At 29.0% G+C, this 17,477-nt stretch overlaps 1 protein-coding gene, 81 non-coding genes and 1 pseudogene across 83 annotated transcripts; 39 read left to right on the forward strand and 44 right to left on the reverse strand.

Annotated features, from left to right (window-relative positions):
* Window positions 1-23: 23 nt before the first annotated feature.
* 21ur-9987 lies at window positions 24-44 on the reverse strand. The gene has a single exon (NR_060371.1).
* 21ur-2773 lies at window positions 34-54 on the forward strand. Its single transcript, NR_060372.1, has one exon.
* 21ur-1694 lies at window positions 47-67 on the reverse strand. Its single transcript, NR_060373.1, has one exon.
* A 377-nt stretch (window positions 68-444) lies between these two features.
* 21ur-5825 lies at window positions 445-465 on the reverse strand. The gene has a single exon (NR_060374.1).
* Window positions 466-1,104: 639 nt separating this feature from the next.
* On the forward strand, window positions 1,105-1,125 carry 21ur-8003. Its single transcript, NR_060375.1, has one exon.
* A 32-nt stretch (window positions 1,126-1,157) lies between these two features.
* 21ur-10208 lies at window positions 1,158-1,178 on the forward strand. Its single transcript, NR_060376.1, has one exon.
* Window positions 1,179-1,398: 220 nt separating this feature from the next.
* On the forward strand, window positions 1,399-1,419 carry 21ur-6659. The gene has a single exon (NR_060377.1).
* A 313-nt stretch (window positions 1,420-1,732) lies between these two features.
* Window positions 1,733-1,753, reverse strand: 21ur-3351. The gene has a single exon (NR_060378.1).
* A 275-nt stretch (window positions 1,754-2,028) lies between these two features.
* Window positions 2,029-2,049, forward strand: 21ur-11266. Its single transcript, NR_060379.1, has one exon.
* Window positions 2,050-2,253: 204 nt separating this feature from the next.
* Window positions 2,254-2,274, forward strand: 21ur-3865. Its single transcript, NR_060380.1, has one exon.
* Window positions 2,275-2,392: 118 nt separating this feature from the next.
* Window positions 2,393-2,413, reverse strand: 21ur-1100. Its single transcript, NR_060381.1, has one exon.
* Window positions 2,397-2,417, reverse strand: 21ur-15002. Its single transcript, NR_060382.1, has one exon.
* Window positions 2,418-2,991: 574 nt separating this feature from the next.
* On the reverse strand, window positions 2,992-3,012 carry 21ur-3214. Its single transcript, NR_060383.1, has one exon.
* A 255-nt stretch (window positions 3,013-3,267) lies between these two features.
* Window positions 3,268-3,288, reverse strand: 21ur-2061. The gene has a single exon (NR_060384.1).
* A 162-nt stretch (window positions 3,289-3,450) lies between these two features.
* On the reverse strand, window positions 3,451-3,471 carry 21ur-5226. The gene has a single exon (NR_060385.1).
* Window positions 3,472-3,736: 265 nt separating this feature from the next.
* 21ur-14307 lies at window positions 3,737-3,757 on the reverse strand. Its single transcript, NR_060386.1, has one exon.
* On the reverse strand, window positions 3,738-3,758 carry 21ur-5671. The gene has a single exon (NR_060387.1).
* A 275-nt stretch (window positions 3,759-4,033) lies between these two features.
* Window positions 4,034-4,054, forward strand: 21ur-2510. The gene has a single exon (NR_060388.1).
* Window positions 4,055-4,245: 191 nt separating this feature from the next.
* 21ur-2762 lies at window positions 4,246-4,266 on the forward strand. The gene has a single exon (NR_060389.1).
* A 669-nt stretch (window positions 4,267-4,935) lies between these two features.
* Window positions 4,936-4,956, reverse strand: 21ur-5080. Its single transcript, NR_060390.1, has one exon.
* 21ur-15326 lies at window positions 4,939-4,959 on the reverse strand. Its single transcript, NR_060391.1, has one exon.
* A 106-nt stretch (window positions 4,960-5,065) lies between these two features.
* Window positions 5,066-5,086, forward strand: 21ur-11326. Its single transcript, NR_060392.1, has one exon.
* Window positions 5,087-5,162: 76 nt separating this feature from the next.
* Window positions 5,163-5,183, forward strand: 21ur-2111. The gene has a single exon (NR_060393.1).
* A 32-nt stretch (window positions 5,184-5,215) lies between these two features.
* On the reverse strand, window positions 5,216-5,236 carry 21ur-8368. The gene has a single exon (NR_060394.1).
* A 90-nt stretch (window positions 5,237-5,326) lies between these two features.
* 21ur-7549 lies at window positions 5,327-5,347 on the reverse strand. Its single transcript, NR_060395.1, has one exon.
* A 432-nt stretch (window positions 5,348-5,779) lies between these two features.
* 21ur-6558 lies at window positions 5,780-5,800 on the forward strand. The gene has a single exon (NR_060396.1).
* Window positions 5,801-5,910: 110 nt separating this feature from the next.
* 21ur-234 lies at window positions 5,911-5,931 on the forward strand. The gene has a single exon (NR_060397.1).
* Window positions 5,932-6,168: 237 nt separating this feature from the next.
* Window positions 6,169-6,189, forward strand: 21ur-2885. Its single transcript, NR_060398.1, has one exon.
* On the forward strand, window positions 6,173-6,193 carry 21ur-10934. Its single transcript, NR_060399.1, has one exon.
* A 55-nt stretch (window positions 6,194-6,248) lies between these two features.
* On the forward strand, window positions 6,249-6,269 carry 21ur-945. Its single transcript, NR_060400.1, has one exon.
* Window positions 6,270-6,349: 80 nt separating this feature from the next.
* 21ur-10122 lies at window positions 6,350-6,370 on the forward strand. Its single transcript, NR_060401.1, has one exon.
* A 186-nt stretch (window positions 6,371-6,556) lies between these two features.
* Window positions 6,557-6,577, reverse strand: 21ur-538. Its single transcript, NR_060402.1, has one exon.
* Window positions 6,578-6,960: 383 nt separating this feature from the next.
* Window positions 6,961-6,981, reverse strand: 21ur-4332. The gene has a single exon (NR_060403.1).
* A 208-nt stretch (window positions 6,982-7,189) lies between these two features.
* Window positions 7,190-7,210, reverse strand: 21ur-186. The gene has a single exon (NR_060404.1).
* A 114-nt stretch (window positions 7,211-7,324) lies between these two features.
* On the reverse strand, window positions 7,325-7,345 carry 21ur-1554. The gene has a single exon (NR_060405.1).
* A 141-nt stretch (window positions 7,346-7,486) lies between these two features.
* 21ur-5729 lies at window positions 7,487-7,507 on the reverse strand. The gene has a single exon (NR_060406.1).
* Window positions 7,508-7,643: 136 nt separating this feature from the next.
* Window positions 7,644-7,664, forward strand: 21ur-377. Its single transcript, NR_060407.1, has one exon.
* Window positions 7,665-7,772: 108 nt separating this feature from the next.
* On the forward strand, window positions 7,773-7,793 carry 21ur-12434. Its single transcript, NR_060408.1, has one exon.
* Window positions 7,794-7,869: 76 nt separating this feature from the next.
* On the forward strand, window positions 7,870-12,232 carry Y57G11C.31 (Nucleotide-diphospho-sugar transferase domain-containing protein). Its single transcript, NM_070374.6, has 5 exons — window positions 7,870-8,351; window positions 9,146-9,225; window positions 10,631-10,933; window positions 11,594-11,750; window positions 11,896-12,232. Exons 1-5 carry the CDS (start codon window positions 7,872-7,874, stop codon window positions 12,088-12,090), a joined length of 1,215 nt encoding a protein of 404 aa, NP_502775.2. The 5' UTR covers window positions 7,870-7,871; the 3' UTR covers window positions 12,091-12,232.
* Window positions 8,134-8,154, forward strand: 21ur-7790. The gene has a single exon (NR_060409.1).
* On the reverse strand, window positions 8,460-8,480 carry 21ur-994. Its single transcript, NR_060410.1, has one exon.
* 21ur-3001 lies at window positions 8,740-8,760 on the reverse strand. Its single transcript, NR_060411.1, has one exon.
* 21ur-6120 lies at window positions 8,819-8,839 on the reverse strand. Its single transcript, NR_060412.1, has one exon.
* On the reverse strand, window positions 9,296-9,316 carry 21ur-4844. The gene has a single exon (NR_060413.1).
* 21ur-9881 lies at window positions 9,684-9,704 on the reverse strand. Its single transcript, NR_060414.1, has one exon.
* On the reverse strand, window positions 9,687-9,707 carry 21ur-5304. The gene has a single exon (NR_060415.1).
* Window positions 9,688-9,708, reverse strand: 21ur-5620. Its single transcript, NR_060416.1, has one exon.
* Window positions 9,828-9,848, reverse strand: 21ur-12458. Its single transcript, NR_060417.1, has one exon.
* Window positions 9,831-9,851, reverse strand: 21ur-5269. The gene has a single exon (NR_060418.1).
* 21ur-6691 lies at window positions 10,188-10,208 on the reverse strand. Its single transcript, NR_060419.1, has one exon.
* Window positions 10,435-10,455, forward strand: 21ur-2678. The gene has a single exon (NR_060420.1).
* On the reverse strand, window positions 10,516-10,536 carry 21ur-3111. The gene has a single exon (NR_060421.1).
* On the forward strand, window positions 11,014-11,034 carry 21ur-11112. Its single transcript, NR_060422.1, has one exon.
* Window positions 11,108-11,128, reverse strand: 21ur-9751. Its single transcript, NR_060423.1, has one exon.
* Window positions 11,175-11,195, reverse strand: 21ur-1553. The gene has a single exon (NR_060424.1).
* Window positions 11,406-11,426, reverse strand: 21ur-1431. Its single transcript, NR_060425.1, has one exon.
* 21ur-9041 lies at window positions 11,409-11,429 on the reverse strand. Its single transcript, NR_060426.1, has one exon.
* Window positions 11,410-11,430, reverse strand: 21ur-11476. Its single transcript, NR_060427.1, has one exon.
* 21ur-930 lies at window positions 11,594-11,614 on the forward strand. The gene has a single exon (NR_060428.1).
* 21ur-12190 lies at window positions 11,597-11,617 on the forward strand. The gene has a single exon (NR_060429.1).
* On the forward strand, window positions 11,934-11,954 carry 21ur-13705. The gene has a single exon (NR_060430.1).
* Window positions 12,233-12,240: 8 nt separating the features above from the next.
* On the forward strand, window positions 12,241-12,261 carry 21ur-6269. Its single transcript, NR_060431.1, has one exon.
* Window positions 12,262-12,505: 244 nt separating this feature from the next.
* Window positions 12,506-12,526, forward strand: 21ur-13603. Its single transcript, NR_060432.1, has one exon.
* 21ur-4659 lies at window positions 12,509-12,529 on the forward strand. Its single transcript, NR_060433.1, has one exon.
* Window positions 12,510-12,530, forward strand: 21ur-10324. Its single transcript, NR_060434.1, has one exon.
* 21ur-11122 lies at window positions 12,513-12,533 on the forward strand. Its single transcript, NR_060435.1, has one exon.
* A 147-nt stretch (window positions 12,534-12,680) lies between these two features.
* On the forward strand, window positions 12,681-12,701 carry 21ur-1970. The gene has a single exon (NR_060436.1).
* Window positions 12,702-12,832: 131 nt separating this feature from the next.
* Window positions 12,833-12,853, forward strand: 21ur-3890. The gene has a single exon (NR_060437.1).
* Window positions 12,854-13,060: 207 nt separating this feature from the next.
* 21ur-6388 lies at window positions 13,061-13,081 on the forward strand. Its single transcript, NR_060438.1, has one exon.
* Window positions 13,062-13,082, forward strand: 21ur-12942. Its single transcript, NR_060439.1, has one exon.
* Window positions 13,083-13,361: 279 nt separating this feature from the next.
* Window positions 13,362-13,382, reverse strand: 21ur-10820. Its single transcript, NR_060440.1, has one exon.
* A 772-nt stretch (window positions 13,383-14,154) lies between these two features.
* On the reverse strand, window positions 14,155-14,175 carry 21ur-856. The gene has a single exon (NR_060441.1).
* Window positions 14,176-14,934: 759 nt separating this feature from the next.
* 21ur-643 lies at window positions 14,935-14,955 on the reverse strand. Its single transcript, NR_060442.1, has one exon.
* A 200-nt stretch (window positions 14,956-15,155) lies between these two features.
* 21ur-2312 lies at window positions 15,156-15,176 on the forward strand. The gene has a single exon (NR_060443.1).
* Window positions 15,177-15,239: 63 nt separating this feature from the next.
* 21ur-628 lies at window positions 15,240-15,260 on the reverse strand. Its single transcript, NR_060444.1, has one exon.
* Window positions 15,261-15,384: 124 nt separating this feature from the next.
* Window positions 15,385-15,405, forward strand: 21ur-2373. The gene has a single exon (NR_060445.1).
* A 3-nt stretch (window positions 15,406-15,408) lies between these two features.
* 21ur-15519 lies at window positions 15,409-15,429 on the reverse strand. The gene has a single exon (NR_060446.1).
* On the reverse strand, window positions 15,411-15,431 carry 21ur-13724. The gene has a single exon (NR_060447.1).
* A 332-nt stretch (window positions 15,432-15,763) lies between these two features.
* Y57G11C.1143 lies at window positions 15,764-16,562 on the forward strand (annotated as a pseudogene). The gene is made up of 3 exons: window positions 15,764-15,877; window positions 15,920-16,111; window positions 16,342-16,562. Coding segments are annotated over exons 1-3 (527 nt in total).
* Window positions 16,563-16,932: 370 nt separating this feature from the next.
* Window positions 16,933-16,953, forward strand: 21ur-4936. The gene has a single exon (NR_060448.1).
* A 4-nt stretch (window positions 16,954-16,957) lies between these two features.
* 21ur-15557 lies at window positions 16,958-16,978 on the forward strand. Its single transcript, NR_060449.1, has one exon.
* A 246-nt stretch (window positions 16,979-17,224) lies between these two features.
* Window positions 17,225-17,245, reverse strand: 21ur-160. Its single transcript, NR_060450.1, has one exon.
* On the reverse strand, window positions 17,228-17,248 carry 21ur-10099. The gene has a single exon (NR_060451.1).
* Window positions 17,249-17,477: the final 229 nt, after the last annotated feature.

Raw genomic sequence — 17,477 nt, forward strand, 5'->3', positions numbered from 1 at the left:
TTATTAAATTAAAACGACAATCAAAGTGTCCGTTGGGAGGAAAATTGTTCAGATCTCATAGTCAATAATAAATTAAGATTGAAAAACAGGTATTGAATGCAACTATTGAAACAGTAAAAAAAATGTTCAAAAAAAAATCTAATAAAAACTATTGGCTATGCGTATAAAGATGAACATTTTGCCATTTTTCACAAGCATGGGTTTCACTACGCAGAAAATTGTTGCATCAAAATTTGATTTTATTTGAAAGCGAAAAAAAGGCACAAAAGTTGGCACTAGTTACAGTACCATGCTGTCGACGTGGCGAGACCTCTGCTAGTAAGACATAGCTAAATTCTAACTTTTGGATGTTTACTTTCTCGAAAAGGTTTACATGCTAATCAGATATTTTTGTTGAAAAGATAGTTTTTCAAGCCTCGGAATAAAAATTTGTAAATTTTATAGTTTTTTGGAGCAAAAAATGCATTCCGAATACCAAACATTCTGAATTTAAAACAACTAGTTGAAACAGTTGAAGTTTTATATATATATATTTTTAAACAATTTTGTCAACGATTTCTCCGATTCCCCACTTTATACCATACAACTATTAAAACAAAGTCCGCAATCCCAAATAAATCCTCTCAAATCCTCTTCCACTTGAACATTTTCAATCAATTCATTATAAAAATCTCGGGGGTGTACATAGTAGTAGAAGTGACAACACAGAGAGAGAGACAGTCTCAAGGACATCTCTACCTGGAGACGTATAGAGTTCATTGTACCGTGACGCAGAGAAATAGACATTATGACGAGAATTCGTTGAATTGCGGAGGTGAGAGAGTGTGTGTGATTTGGAGAGACCGCAGATGGAATGCATACAGAATATCAGAATCAGGCGACGACGGGGACTGTACTTTCATGCATATCCCGATTGTATCTCGGAACATGATGACCTACTTTTCACTTTATTATTTTGGAAGCATTTTTGAATTTTTAAAATTTTTAAAAAATTGTTCAACTCAATTTCTAAATGAAATAATTGCCTAGATGAAGCCCAAGTGTGGAATGTTTTTCAATGTTTCAAGGTTTTATTTTTAGTTTTATTATTTGAACTTTATTCAATTCGCTTCCTTTTCATGAAATTTTCATATTTTACAACAAACTGACTAAATTACTTTTGATTTCCCACTCAAGTCCTAACCATGATTTTTCTTGAGTTTTCCGGGTAAATTTGAAATATTTTTGTCAATTTTCAGACATTTTGTCATGAAGAAAAATGTTTATCCCAAATAAATGTGTTTGAATCTTTGAAGTTTTATCTAAAATTCAATTTTTTGCGGAAAAATGTCTGAAAAATTAAAACTTTTTCAATGTTTCGAAGTCTTAATTAATAATCAAGAGATTATTTTTATCCAATCACATTTTCAATCAATCCAACTCCTTAATTTCTAAATAAAATGTAAAAAAATACAACATTAAAAAAAACCTTAAAATTAACCGTAAAACGCGAAAATGTCTTAACTAGGCCATTCAAAAATAAACGCGCTTTTTGGCTTTTGTGTGGCAAAAAAAGAAAGAAATCGTAACTAACTTCATGACGATTTTTTTTTACTTTTAGAACCCGTGGTGTTATACTGTCCCATCACGGTTTGATCTACAAAAAAATGCGGGATTTTTTTGCCCAAAAAATGTGACATCAGCACAATGCGAAATCAGTTAAGAACTCTGCGTTTTGACTCCCAAATTTTTTTGTACACATCCACCTTAATTATCAGTGTTGAATAACTAAAAATCATATTTATCTTTGTGGTGAAACAGTAAATTTAAAAAAGTAAATTAACACAACTCGCTTTTCTCGAAGTAGTTTTTGAGGTTTTGAACGTTTACTAAATGTTTTATTTTAAAAATTTGTGATTTTAACAATATTTATAAACAGAAGATGAAACACGTAAATTCATTTTTAAACTTTGATTTTTTTTCAAAAAAAAATCAAAAAATTTACTGTTTCGAATCCCTTATGAAACAAATGATATTTTCATCATACATTAAATTTTGCACTTTTAGTTTGTCACCTTCAAGAATCTTATCTTTCGTTTTGGTTATTTGATGCCATTTTCGCCACATTTTGCAAGTTTTCACAGGGGTTCAACCGGTTTGATTGGGGGGTGGCCAACACCTTGTACTCTTAGAATTCGGAGATATTTCATCACACAAAAAACATTTCGACAGTTTCAGATACGTGAGATCAAGAAGATCACGTTCGCTTTTTATTATAGCTGTTGTTTTCTTCGTGAAATTTTATTTATTTCTCGTGGTAAGTCTCACAGTTTCCATTTTCCGGAAATTCGATTGTTATTAGTCTCAAGTTTCACAATTTATAATTTTATTTAATTTATTTTATTTTATATTTCACAATTTTTCACAATTTATAACGAATGACAAAATGTGAAAGTTTAATTTAAAAACAACTTGAAACGGTAGATTTTCAAAACTTATAACTCAACTTGTTTGTTTAATGATCTTCTGGCATATTTGATTTTGAACACAACATATACGAACCAATTTTGTGGAATAAATTAATGAAAACAAAAAAAAGAGAAAAACCAATAGAAATTTTTGAAACTGGATTAAATGACATTTGTGAATTTTGTATCACTTTTTATATATTTGTTTTGTCACTGATTAAGTTTTGAATCCAAAAATCACTAAAAAAAATGAGAGACGTTGTCAACTGTATGTTTATTCATTTATTTCAAATCCAAAAATACCGTCGCTAGGAATATGTCACAGAATTACAATAGGTATCCAAAAATAATCTGCGAAAGAAGGGCTAAACTAAAAAAAACTGTGAAAAGAATGGAATATGTGAAACGGTAGATTTCTTAAATAGATTTTGAAATTTTTTTTCACAGCTCTTGTGGCCTATTCAGTCAAAAATCTTCAAATATATTCTTGAGATATATAATTAAGAATACAAGTTTTGTAAGTCCACTGGTAATCTGAAATATCTCAGAAACAATCTGCGAAAGAGTGCAATATTTAAAATTTGTGTATTAAATCGATATCTTGAAACGGTGGATTATCAGAATTTATTCACGAAAATAATTTTTTTTGAATAATCATCTCACGAATTTAGTTCAGTATGTGAAAAGTTCAATTTTGAATCCTAAAACCGCCGACCAATCGTAACAAAAGCGAGGGGAGGGGAAAATGTTCCTGATAGGTCTTTTCGGCAGTCGAGTGTTACTTTTTCGGAAAAAAAAATCGAAAAAATGTGTGTTACCATAAGCCGCGCCTTGTATGTGATTAAATATGACTGAATTCGTGGAAAAGTTAATAAAACCTTGAAACAGTGGATTTAAAAATTTATTCAAAAATTACCCATCTTTTTTTTCAAATAACGCTTTTGGGACAATTTCTAGAGTTTCCTACTATATTCGTGAGATATTTAATTAAAAATACAAGTTTTGAAAGTCCACCGAACACAGAGTAAAATATTTAAAATTTGTGAATTATATTAATACCTTGAAACAGTGGGCTATCAGAATTTATTCGTTAAATTTTTTGTTGATTAATAATTATGTGAAAAGTTCAATTTTAAGTTCTAAAACCGCCGACCAATCTGAACAAAAGTGAGGGGAGTGGTAAATGTTCCTGATAGGCTGTCGAGTGTTACTTTTTTGAAAAAAAAATCGAAAAAATTTGGTTTGCGCAAAGCTCATACAACACCTGACAATGAGAGTTATTGGATAATATCTTGCTTTGCCTCGAAGAAACTAAATATATTTAACTTGTTGCATTTAATAACATCTCTGAAACAGTGGATTTTTTGAGTTTAGTTTTTAAAACAATTTCTTTCATAAACTTTTTTCACCGCAATTTCAATTCGATTTCAAAACAATATAATAAGATGGCATGGCAAATATACCCACTTGTTATAGTTTGCTTCCACAAAATTCGGCAAGGATGGAATTTTTCACAAGAAAAAAAATTTCAAAATTTTCCACTGTTTCATCTTTTTGTTTAATAACCGCTTTTTTGTTATTCTTACTATCAAAAATTTCTCACATTTTTTTTCTACTTCCAATCAGCGTTTTGTCCTTTTTTCGCCTGTGACTTTTCACCTTTTCGAATCTCGTGATAAAACCAACCGGTTTCTTTTTTTTTGCGGTTTTTCCTTTCATCAAAAATGTTTCCAAATGCATTAAAAAAAACTACTGTTTCGAAACGATTTGAAACAAAGTTTAAAACTCCCCTCTCCATTAAATTTTCTGCTCATTTATAGTTAGAAAACTAAAATTGAAGTTCCTGTTCACACCAATTCGAAAAAAATGTGAGAGATTTGTATAGTTAATTCGATGTGATGCGGCGTGACCCACTTTTTATCTCACTTTTCAAACAATCGTTCGTTTATGTTTGAACTTGGACAGGCTTAGTCCATATTCGGAACTGCTTTTTTTTAAAATTCAATACTATCTCAGTAAATCTCTGTTATTTTTTCTCTGTTAAAAACAGTTTGTGAAGATATTGAAAAGTTGAATTTTAAGAGGCTGTTTTTCACAAATTTTTTATTTATTTATGGTCAAATGTTGAAGACGAATGTTCAAAACACTATTAAAATCGAAAATCTGAAACATTATTAGCCCGAGTTTTTTTGTTACATAATTTGTTTTTGAAGAATCATTTGTTTTTAGCTCGTAACTCCTTTTTTAAATTTTTTAAAAGTTCATACAAATCAGTTGATTCATTTTTTCCTAATTGTTGAATTACTGTTTCAGAATTCTCTGTTAAATACCTAAAGGAATACATTTTTCTTATTTATTTGCATATAATACATATGATCAATTTGACATTTTTAGGGTATCAACGTTCAAAGCAAAAATGCGAAAAAAAAAGTTTTATATTTGAAAACATTTGAAATTTGGCTTCTTTAATTCCGGTAATTTTTAAAAAGTTTCACAAATGCGGAAGTTACTACTTTAATTTAGAAAACCCCTAACAAAATCATGTATCTGAAACAGTATTTTTAGAAATTTTTCTGCTTCATATTGTTTTTTTCTAACTTTTTATTTTTTGGTTACAGTTTTAATCATTTCAAGTTTGGGCAACGATCTGATTAACTTTTTTTGAATTACTGTTTCAAGAATGTTTTGTTAATCGGAAAATTATTAAATTTTCACTAATCTATGCATCTCAACAGTAAAGTTAATGCGAAAATGTAAAGAATCCAAAAATTTTAAATTTAGTCCAAACAATACTAAAATTAAAAAAGAATTTCTATAAAGCAGTTGTATGAAACAACAAGTTTTTTTGTTGAAACATAAAATTTCAAATCACAAATTTACTGTTAAATACGAATATGACACTGAAAATTCACGGTTAATAAAATTATAAATCAAGTACTTGAAACAGCAATTTCTTTTCATCAAACACTGTTAATTAAGGAATGCTAATTCGAACTTTGTTCTAAACCTGTATCCATTATGATTATTCACAAAGAAAATGTACCGTCTGTGGTTAGTTCATATAACTAGAAGTTGAAATAGTGGTTGATGGAGAGACGTAGAAGAACGCAGAAACAGCAGGCAGCAATTAACTTTTTCAATCAACAGCTGTGTATGGAAGTTTTGTGGTTTTTTTTAGTTTTTTTCTTAACAACTATGTAGTCCTTTAAAATTAATCTCTGAAACAGTAATAACGTAAATTTCAAAAAGTTTTCTATTTTTCAGTTCACCATCATTTTTCCATGTACTGTTTCTACAAGTTTTTAAAATGCCAAACAAATGTTATACATTGTTTTGTTGAATAATTGTGTTTTTCTATCTACGCAGCTTTGCCGTTTAAGGTTGAACAAATATTATTTTTTTAAATATGTACTTCGCCTGTTTCTATGTTTTCATAAAACTCGATCAACTTCAATCAATTCAGTAAACTAGCACTGCTCGTAAAGATAATTAGGTGAAAGACCGGAACATTAAATTTGTTTCAAATCTTGAGCTAAAGTTTTAATAAGCTGTAGAAATGTGGAATTTTAATATTTGGGAAAAAATCTTATTTTGTAAAATGTTCATGAACACAACAATCCTCCAAACTAGAACGTTGGTCTAAAAATTGCAAGTTGTTTTTTTCCCTATTTTCTGTTGTTTCAAAGTGTTCACAAAATAATTTCAGATTTTCTTTTTACAATCAGTTGGTATCTTACTTATTTCGTGAAAATATATGTTTCAACTAAGTAATTAAAAATTAACGGATTTTGTGATAAATGCTGTCATACTATGTTCCGGAAAAAATTCTTGCTATACAGTTTTAATATCTTGTTCGCAGTTTCACTTCTTACGATAAACATTTCTTAAATTGAACATTCTGTTCCGCCCTAATAATCAACATTTCTCTAAGAAAAATGCCATCAATTCCTCACCTATCTCTTTCTTTTTCCTTATATCGATTTGACGAATCGAGGTCAGTTTCCTCTAAATTTTGCCTACTAATCTCTCGATTGACCATTGTTATACCGCATTTCTTTGTGTGTGTATAATCACTATTTCAACTAGTTCTACATCATGTTTTTCACCTACCTTTACTGAACTCATTCCTAACATTTTTAGTCTGTAATGTTATGTATATAACAAAAGTATGAAACATCTGATTTTTTAATCAACATTTGTTCGTTGAAACACTTGGTTTTGTCAAATTTTTAGCATGATGGCAAAGCAGAAATGCACTAGTTCGCATGTTATTTGAATTTCTTTTGATATATATATATAAAGCAGTATTAGGATTTTCTTGAAAATTTAATTCAAAACTTGAAATTTTCACATTTTTATCGCTTCTCCTTGTGCTGAACAATATAGATGTACATTGTATAATCAGTTTGTGAAACGTTAGTATATTTTCAAACTTGTTAATTTTGTTTCTTGTTTTTTTTTAAATTTGTTTGGCTAGAAATCGACAGCTAACTAGGAAGTGCAATTTAATTTCCAAAAATATCCCACAATGACATCAGAACCTTTTTTATGTGATTTGAATCTATTGTAACTATGAAACGGTAAATTTTTTAGTCGAATACTTTTGTTTTTTAATAGAAACTATAGTTTTTCCATAAGAAACTTGGACAAAAATCTGTTTGCTTTTAAACTAAATTAATTTTCTAAAAAAAAGTGGCCTGTAAAATGCCGGCTGCAACCAAACGCGGCACACTATTTATTGTTCTCATTAGATAGAATTGTCAACGTTTTTGAAACATAAACTCACTATTGGAATACACTTGAAACAGTAGAAAATTTCAATGTGAAAATCAAGTTTTAGTTAGGTATTCATCTTTTTCCGCTACTACAGTTTTTGCGCAAATTATAATCTCCATAGAACAGTTTCTCAAGCTTTTTTGAAAATTCTTTTAAAAGTAGTCGGAACGGTGACATTAAATTGGAAATTTTTAATTATTTAAAAAATTAGCATCGAAGAACCGGACGCTAGGTTTGTCAGTCCTGATTTCAATATTAGAAAGAGGGGGGAGTTCGGATCTAAACCGGTTGTTCAATTTTAAACTCAATATTAAAAACCTCATGAAAGAGTGGAAACAAAATTTTTCAATAGTAGATTTGTCCTAAGATTTCTCCTGTTTTTGATTGGTTTAAAGTAGACACTCAAGCTACCAGTTTCAATGTTAAATTCCTTTAGGTCAAATATGTCAAAAATATCACTTAAAACGTTGAACTACAAGAAAAGTTCCGAAAAAAAAATTCCACTGTTTCAACATTTTTATTTCAAAACTCTCACTTTAGACTGTTCAGTATACCGATTTTTATTTTTCTCATTTTGAATAAGCCGTTTTATCAGTTTCCTTTGTCTGCTACAGTTAGTAAACTTTGATAATAATAATTTTTCCAGTAATGACCGAATCCACAAAATCCGGTGGTGGACCCAACCTTCGAAACTTGCTCTACACAATTTGGACAAGTACGGAATGCGTATTATACAAAGTCCTATTCAATCGAGTCACTTTAATAGCCTTCTACGCATTTTGGTTCTTGTTCGGAGTCCTTGTGCTCAGGAAAACTCAAAATGCAATTACTGCAGTGAGATATGTGAAAACTCACGGAGAAACTGTTTCACTATCGTCTATTGAAGAATCTCGAGAGTTTGCTGACCTAATTGACACTTTGGATAGAAAATTCTCAAGACCCCCGGCGATTTTCTTGTTGAATCAGTATGCTTTGAATATGACCGATAACTTTTTGTGCAACACAGCGACGCTGGATGGAGCACATGAGAGATTCATTTTTGTAACTTTGGATACAGTTGCAAGGGACACTATTAAGAAACGGTGGCCTGAAATTCAACAATTCCACTGGCCAACTCCTTCGCTTTATGTGAGTTGTTCTTGTTTCAATTGGGTCTTATTTTTTAGAACCATGGGTTTACAAAAATAAATATGAAAGAATTAATAATAATTAAATTTTATACAAATACGGTTGTTGACTGGCCATAATTCAAACGGACTAAGAAAAAAAACTTTTACGAGTTTAAATGCATATTATGAAACCGATTTTTTTCTCAAAAAAATAAAAATTTATTGAATGCCGTATTTTTCAAATTTTGAATGTCGAAAAAAGATATTGCAAAACCGATTTGTTTTTTTTTAAATAAAAATTTTAAAAAAATCAAAATTAATTTGAAAGTTTTTGTTCTTCAATTTTTTGAATTTATTAATCGCATGACTACTAATTGAAAAAAAACAATGTTTTTCACAATATTATCACATCATTTTCAAAATTTGCAGCAGAAGTCTTGTGTTTTTTTCTTTAAAAAAATTGAAAGAAACAGACTAGATTAAAAATTTAAAAATTAAAAATTCTCAACAAAACACGATTTTAAAGAAAATGTATTTTACAAACAGCAAGAAACAATGTTTTATTATAAAAATTGAAATTGTTTGAACTTAAAAAATTACAGTTTCACAAAAACTTCAAAAAGTTTTAAAATTTACTCTTCGTGTTTATAATTTCTTCTTGATTTTAACAATTTTTTCCCAACCTAAAATTACGCAGCAGTCAAAAAATAAACCCCGAAATTTTACGCGTCTGAGGTAGCACTATGGTAGGAGTAAAATTGACAGGAAACATTTAAACAAAACTGAAAATGTCTAAAACCACCAATTTTTCAGAAACCATTCTCGTTTGCCGAAGGACCATACCAAACAATCTATTTGTTGAGATCCAATTTGGCTTTGGCTTTGATCAAAAAGTGAGTTTTAAAAAATTATGGATTACAAAAGATGTTTTCTCTTTTATAAAATAAGATAACACTGTTTTAGCCAAAGTGAAAGAATCGGCGAGCGCGAGTATAGAATAATTCTAACCTTATTTTTGTTCTGAAACAGAAATTTTTTTTTTCAATTTCAAGACATTTTATTTGCAATTTATATGGGAATTAAGGGAATTTTTTTTGGTTTGTCGGCGATTTCACTGTTTAACAAATTATTTTACTTTTTCAAATACTTGTTAAGATTCCAGTTTTGTAGATTTCTCTTTTCATTCTGTCGTCCCTTAAATAATTTTTATAATATTAAAGTTTGAGATTGTGTCACAGTGGTATTTAATTTTTTTTGGAATACCCGTGTTTTTTCTAAAAAGCCACAAAATTAAAAAAAAACTGTTAATTCAAAATTACCGAAATGTTCTGCACACTATTCAAAATTTGCGATATAACTTCCACCTGAGAGATCAACTTAAATTTGTGGTGTTGACGGCTTTCATCAACACATTGAAACACGTTTTTTTAAGAGTTGGTCCCCAAATTTTTTTAAATTTTCCAAGTTTTGTTTTTGTATGCAAAATATTTATTACAAAATGAATTCTGATATCCTATTAACAGAAAACTTAATATCGCCGTTGGTAAAACGTTTACTTGAAACAGTAAATTTTTTTTCAAACAAAATTCTAGAAACTTTGAGTAGACTTTCATAGTATTCTTGATATAAAGTTCCTGCTCCAAATTGAATTTTTCCAGTTATATATTTTGTTAAATTTAAATTTAGAAGTAGGACCAACTACCGATTGAAAAAAAGTTAAAATTTTTAAAACAACATACATATCTAAAACCGAACTATTTCAATCGATTTTTTCAAATTGAAAATTTATCTCTAATGTTTGTATCTTTAATTTAGTTTTTCAACTGGATATCAATTCCAAATAACGATATAGCATTTACGGAAATGCGGAAATCCATTACAATTGGAAATGTGCGAGACCATTTGAGGAAATGTTGAAATTGTAAATGTTGCAAACTTTTGCCACAAAATGACGGTGTCAAATTTCAAATGTTTTCCTTTTCCAATCAAATGGAAAACTGTTAAGAAAAAACATAGATTGTATATAATGTTTGAAAAAGAATGCCAAAAAAAATCAGCTGTTTCAAAAATGTATTAAAGTTTGACATTTTTTAATTCTGAACTGACTCTTTTTGTTTTTCGGTAGAAAAATCTACTATTTTGAAAAATCATTCTACGTGCTTTGAAACTTTAAACCCATGAAAAAAACCAGAGTGAGTAGGAGAATTTTAAATTTTTAATTGATGCTATATGTAGGAAACATGAAACAATACTGATTTTTTTGTGCGAATTCTTCCAAAAATTGCATTTTCATTCTAGAGGAAAATCGTTCTGGATGATGCAGCAAGATACATTCTGGCGTAAAAACATCTTCGACATGAACTACGAAGATGACATGTCATATGACGCGATTTTCGATCAATTGGGTAGTGAAGAAGAGCATTCAATGAGAAAAGAATGGGTGAACGGAGCCAATTTCTTCATTCGAGCCAATAATGATACTCAGCTCTTTTTCGAGAGAATGTCTGAGAAATTGGCACATTGGTATACTCCTGATATGGGTATTATGATTCAACAATGCCATACGTGGAAGAAGCCTGTGTGTGCTTACATTCCTCATAAGTTAGTTTTTTTTTCAAATTGGAATTTTTTTACAGTTTCTGAAATTTTTGAAAAAATGTAGTTTTTTATTTTTTTTTCGCTGAGTTCCAAAATCTTCTTTTTTTTTCAGGGTGTAGAAGATTAAGTTTTTTTAATTGAATAAATATCATCTATACAAATGTTTTATAGTTTGTAATTATGATGATTGAGGACAAACTGAATTTTGAAAAATTTTAATTTGTTTCAAGATGTGTGTGAAACAATTTCTAAATGAGTCTTGGAAGTAAAGAAATATTTAATTTTGTTTATGATTTCAAGTTAAAACATGAAATTCCAATTTAATTTATTATTGAGCAAATTTATTTTTACTGAAACTAGTTAAACTTTTGAAATTTCATCACATAAGAGATACACTTAAAATCTAAAATTTGACTACTTCTAAATATTAAAAAAAAAAAACGAATTTAATTCCATCATATTCAAAGAAACTAGTTTATTTTGAATGATTTGAACAATAATTTTCAAATAGAAACATGAAACCCTTTATGGAAAAGATGAAACATACTTTTTTCTTCAAAAATTTCTCTCGTTGTATGTTTCCGCATGTTAACATAAGACTCATGTTTTCAATTTATACGTGTTCATATTGTTTATAACTTCATAAAATTAAACTAATTTCAGTGTTGTGTACTCATGGGAATGGATGTTCACCGAGCAGAAAGATCCACCGTATTTGATGCAATTAGACTGTGAAACTGACGGTGGATCCAAGTTAATGCAGTTGGGACGGTACGGGTTCCACTTTGTGAATCCAGATGGAACATGCAATGATCAAAAAGTAAGTAATGAAAAGGAAATATGATCTTCTCAAAAAAGTCTCCATTAAGCTTCTTTTTATTTGAGAACTTTGTGAAACAGAAATTTTTTTTTTAAAACCGTTGTCCTAGTTAAACATAGTTGCAGTTATAATTTTACCGTTTCAGGTAGCACTTGCCAAGGGAAAAATGGAAAACGGAACTGTCGAAGTACAAATGTCAAAAACTCTTCCATCTTGGGGACGTCTCCAATTTAAAGCATACTGGTATATTGTCGATTACATGCTATGGACACCAATTATTGGAGAATATCTGAAACCGTATTTGGCAATGATTGGTTTTATTCTTATGATCACTATTTAGATTTTAGCTTGAAATTAAAACAGTATTATTTTAAAGAAACGGGTCCGACTTTGTGATTTGTGATGTTGCTCCAAATTTTTAAACGATATTTTTTAAATTTTTGTCTTTTTCAAGATGGTTTCTAATAAATGTTTTGAATATTACTTTTATTAAATATGACCGAAAAAAAAAAGTTTCTTTATTATTTCATTCAAAATGAATATAAAATTGCAAATTAGAGACTATAAAATATTTATTATTAACATTTTAAATCTATGTTTTTTTTAACCAGCAATATTACCAACTTCTAAATACATGCAAGTTATAAATCCATTCTGAAAATGATTTCCGACATCTCCCAAACTTCATGATTTCTCTGTTAATTCATGTGGAATGTTTCAGAATGTTCACTTATTCTTTACATTTCCAGACTGCATAATTGTTGAAACGGTATGAAATTGTCAATTATCAAAAAAAGTTTTAAATATCAGTTTTAAAGAATTTATCTTATTTTATTTTGTTTCAGTTCTCTTCTAAATTTTAATGAAAATTAAAAAAAAAAACTGATGTTTCACATTCTTCATAAATTCCCATCGAGTAATTTGTATTACTCGCACTGCTCCTTTAATTGTATCGATATTTGAAACATGATGTACATATCACAACGAGATGCTCAACTGCTTCACCTCTCAGAAAAAAATGTGTTCTAAATTGATACTGTTTCATGGTATTTTGATATAAATTAACATATTTCCTTTTCCAATATGTACGGGCTTCTGTTTGGCAATACATATAACATTTTCTGCAGAATAATTTTTAAATAAATTACGATTTTCTTAATTCTTCCAAGCAAAAAAATCCCGCCAGTTCAGTGCTATTGTATCACAACGAGATGCTCAACTGCACCTCCTCTCAGAAAAAAAACAATTGTGTTCTAAATTGATACTGCTTCAAGGTGCTTGTATATAAATGTTCATATTACCTTTTTCAATTTCTCTGAGCTTTTTTCCAATTCAAAATTTTCTGCAGAGCAATTCTTAAATAATTCACGATTTCATACCTCTTCAAATTATAAAAGCTTTTGGAAGTTTTTTACTCTTTGTGTCTTGAATATAAGTTTGAGGAAAATTACAGGAAATTGTTTCAAAACTAAAATGCCGCCAATTCAGATTGAAATAAACTCCATGCTTTTTCAAATTTTCCGATAGATATTCTATTATTTATTTTAATTCAGCTTCAGTTTTACAGATTAGAGTGCATCAAATATTATATATCTTTCTGCTCAGTGAACATCCATATCACACAAAATTTTATTTTCAAAAAAAAGAGTGTATTTCTTTTAAACACTTTGAAACATTGCCAAAATACAAGTAAACATTTTATTTTAGATTTAATTAATTAATTAATTTATGTGAAAATTTTATTTTTTACATATCGAGTGGCAATAGAAATACAGTACATTTTTTTTCCACTTCTACGACTTTAAAAGGGGGGGGGGCGCATTTATGCGGAAGGGTCTTGCCGCGCATTTAGTCATCATTTTTAACAAAGTCTTTTCAAAATTCGCGGAGATCACGCGTAGATCACAATTAATTTGTGAAAAAGCAACGGAAATACGAAATATGAGATAAATATTTTGTGATCTACATGTGATCTACGCGAATTTTACACAGAAACTGTTAAAAATGATTACTAAATGCGCCCCCCTTTAAAGTCGTAGAAGTGGAAAAAAAATGCACTGTAATACTTTATGGAAACCTTTATGGGGTAGATGAAATATACTCTTATTTTTTGAATAATTTTTTTGTAAGATGGATTGTCACCGAGCTGAAAAATCTACCATATTTGATGTACTCTAATCTGTAAAACTGAAACTGGATCGGAGTTAATCGGGACGGTAGTGAATTACTATCGGAAAATTTTAAAAGTATGTGGAGCTTATTTCAATAACTCTGAATTGGCTGCTTTTCAGTTTTGAAACTTTCTCCTGTAATGTTCCACGTATTTACATTCAAAACTCAAAATGCTAAAAAGTTCCAAAAGTTTTATGCTTAGAAGAATTAATAAAATCGTGAATTTTATGATTCAAAAAAAAAACGCACACCAATAGAAAAACATTTTTATGTTAATTTATATCAAAACATTTTGAAACAGTATCAATTTAGTACACAATTATTTTTTATTCTGAATTTCAAGTTATGGTAAAAACGGTCTTAGCCTTTTGTAAAATTACTTTTATTCGAATTTGTGTCTTCATTTTTTAATGCTTTTTATCAGACCGAGAGAGTAATCGGAACGTTTGTTCATTCTGTCCAATAATAAATGGTTATTTTCAAGTAGCAAAAAAGTATCTTACTTCAAAAAGTAGCAAACTTTTTCTTCTTTCAGGTCGATATATTGCCGTTTCTATATCTACGGATTTCATTTCAAAAAACCCAAAAATGTTGTTATTCTCCAAAATGCTACCACCAATAAAATGTTTAAAAATTATTTTTGGTTTGTTATATTCAGGTAGCAAAAAAATACTTCAGGATCAATAAAAGTAACTGCTTCCATGAATAATTAATCAACTTCCTGAAAAGTATACGATTTTCAATTTTTTTTCTGAAAAAATCCTGAATTGTTCAATTTTGGGGTCACCTGAGTTTACAAACGCATTAAACTAACAAAAGTAATTGCCAATCTAGAAAATAAGAAATTCGCATTGAAATTTGTTTTAGTATTGCAAAAATGTCTAGTATGATATTTTTTTAGATAATTTTCTCATACAATTATTACTTTAAAATTATCAATAGGAACAAATGGGCCTATTAATAGTTTTAAAGTTTACACGTTTCATACTGCCAATAAATCACTGCTTGAAACAAAACTGTCACAAAACTCACACTATTGAAATGTAAAATGCAGCATTTCTAAAAATAACTTGAAACAGTATTTGCATTTTTCAAACATAAAAATTTTCGCATTTTTCACACTGTACCAGTTAATTACTGCAACGGAAATATGAAAAACTTTTTACTTTTATTTTTTCCACTGCCACCATTTCAAATAGTTGTCTTAGTGGAGCAAACAGTTAGTAATATCACTAAAGCGCGTTTACGTTTTGAAAAAAATTTTCATTGATTTTTTTTTCAATAAAAGCCACTGATGAACTTTCTGGAAAACGAATTCAAATTCAAACCAAGATCATACTATTTTGTAGTGATATTTTTTGAATTCATAACAACTTGAAGCAGTAGCTGCATTTCTTTAATATGAAATTCTATCATGTTTCGTACTATCGCCAAAATTTAATCGAATGTATAGTATATTTACTTCTGCCAATAAATGTTATGAAATGTACAGTCTACAGTTTATTTACTATTTCTAGTTTAGCAAGATGATAGAAGTAAAACATTCAGATGAAACAGTTATTTTTTTTCTGAAGTAATTGAGAATTTTACAAAAAAGCATTTAGTTTTCAGAAACATATATTTTTGATGTTCAAATAAAAATCACGGACCACATTTGAGAAAATAAAAGAAAATTTCAAATCGTATCATTTTGCTGTGCTTTTTTCTGAATTTTTGAGTCACGAAACAATCACAAAAGCTGTTTGGTTTTGTATTGAAAAAAGTTGAACAATTTCAATTTTGTTTGTTTTTCCTTTTTATAAAAGCAAGGTTGGTTTCAGAGAAAACTTGCTCTTTCTTTCATGAAAATGTACGTGGACATTTTTAGCTTTTTGGTTTTATACGGAACTATTTCCACAGCTCCAACTGAGGATAAATGTGAGCAAGAACTCACTTATATTCGGGAATGTAAAAGTGTAAGTCTATCTGACTTTTATTGCATAGTCTCTATTTTCCAGAATTCATATTATACAATTAAAGGCTAGGAAAATGGAAATTTTGTTGAAGAGCAAGCAGCGAACTTTGCACAATTAAAAGAATGCATCGGAAAAGTAAATTGCCCAATAAGCGTCAACATCATGAGAGCTGCTGATATGGAATTTAGCATTTTAGCAGTGTTTTCTGACGAACTTGTACCGTGTCTTGGGAATGTAAGTTCACGTTTCGCAAAAAACAGTTTTTTTCCTTGGAAAAAAATACATTTCTCAAATTTGCATAAAAATTGATCACAGTTTCACTAAACAATAAGTAGTTTGAAGAAAATTGTTGAAAAAAGAAAATTTTTTCTATTTTAAAGGTTTTATTTCAAATAATTTGAGTTTTATTTGAAAGTCGAGAAAAAAGCACACATTTTTTTGATGCCGAAATATTAAATTTTCAGGGTGTACACAGACAAATAAAAAGGGAATGTTTTGCGTTATCCCAGGGAGAATGCCAGGGCTTGGAACATTTCATATGTGCTGCAAAGTATCTTCTCAATCAAGAAGCCTGTTCCGTTGAACATGTTAAACAATTTTTGAATACGGCGTCTGAGCAAACTGAGCTGTGCAAACTTAAAAAAGAACGTCAGGCGTTTTTTGCCAAAAAGCCATTGGAATAGAAAATGTACTGAAAAAACTGTAATTTATGTTTTCATCGAATGAAGTTTATATTGGGTTGTAAACAGCAATAGAACAATTGAAATTTTTTAAATTTCGGCCAGAAGTATATTGGAAAAACGTCTGGAAATTACTGTGGGAGGCTCAATTTTCTGGAATTGAAATTTTTTTTAAATAGAAAGAAGTGTTTATAATTAACCTATGTTAAATAGAACAGTATGATATATATTAGATAACTTGATTCATCCCAAAAATAAGTTTCAATGTATATTCAGAAAAAAAGGCGCCGAAGTTCATTGTTACGAAAATTAAAAATTAAAAAATGTACTGTTTCAGACTATTGCTATTACATTTCTGTTTCAAACTTTAAACAATCTTTCTATGATGGTAATCGCCCAATAAAAAATGTTGCAACGCAGTTAAAGGAATGAAAAAATGGTTTTCACTTCTTTTATTAACATTTTGAAATTAATTGTTGAAAAGTGGTCGGAGTAGTTAACACCGAACTTTAGAGATATGCAATATTGGAATGCCACATTATATAAATTAAGCAAAATCAAGCGATTAGATAACTTTTCATGAATATGGCTCGAGAAAAAGTATTTTGTTGAAAAAATTTAGTATCTAAAACAAGAGACTTTTAGATCATTTTTAGCAAAATTGTAAATGAAGACAGACAGTTCACTAGCAACAGAATTTAGTCCTTGTGTGGTAATAAAAATTAACTGAAACAGTGCAAGGTTTTCAAATAAAGTTTGCATTTTTGCTTTGAAAGTTTTGAAAATCAAAAGTTTTGCTCTGATAAAATTTTGGCTAGAATTTCAAAAGTGAAATTCGATTTTGGAATGGGAATTTTCAAAATAATTTTCTAAGAAATGTTCACACATAGTTATATGTATTTTCAATCCAGATTTTTAAA

This window comes from Caenorhabditis elegans, chromosome IV, assembly GCF_000002985.6.
Source record: "Caenorhabditis elegans chromosome IV".
NCBI classification, from domain to species: Eukaryota; Metazoa; Nematoda; class Chromadorea; order Rhabditida; family Rhabditidae; genus Caenorhabditis; species Caenorhabditis elegans.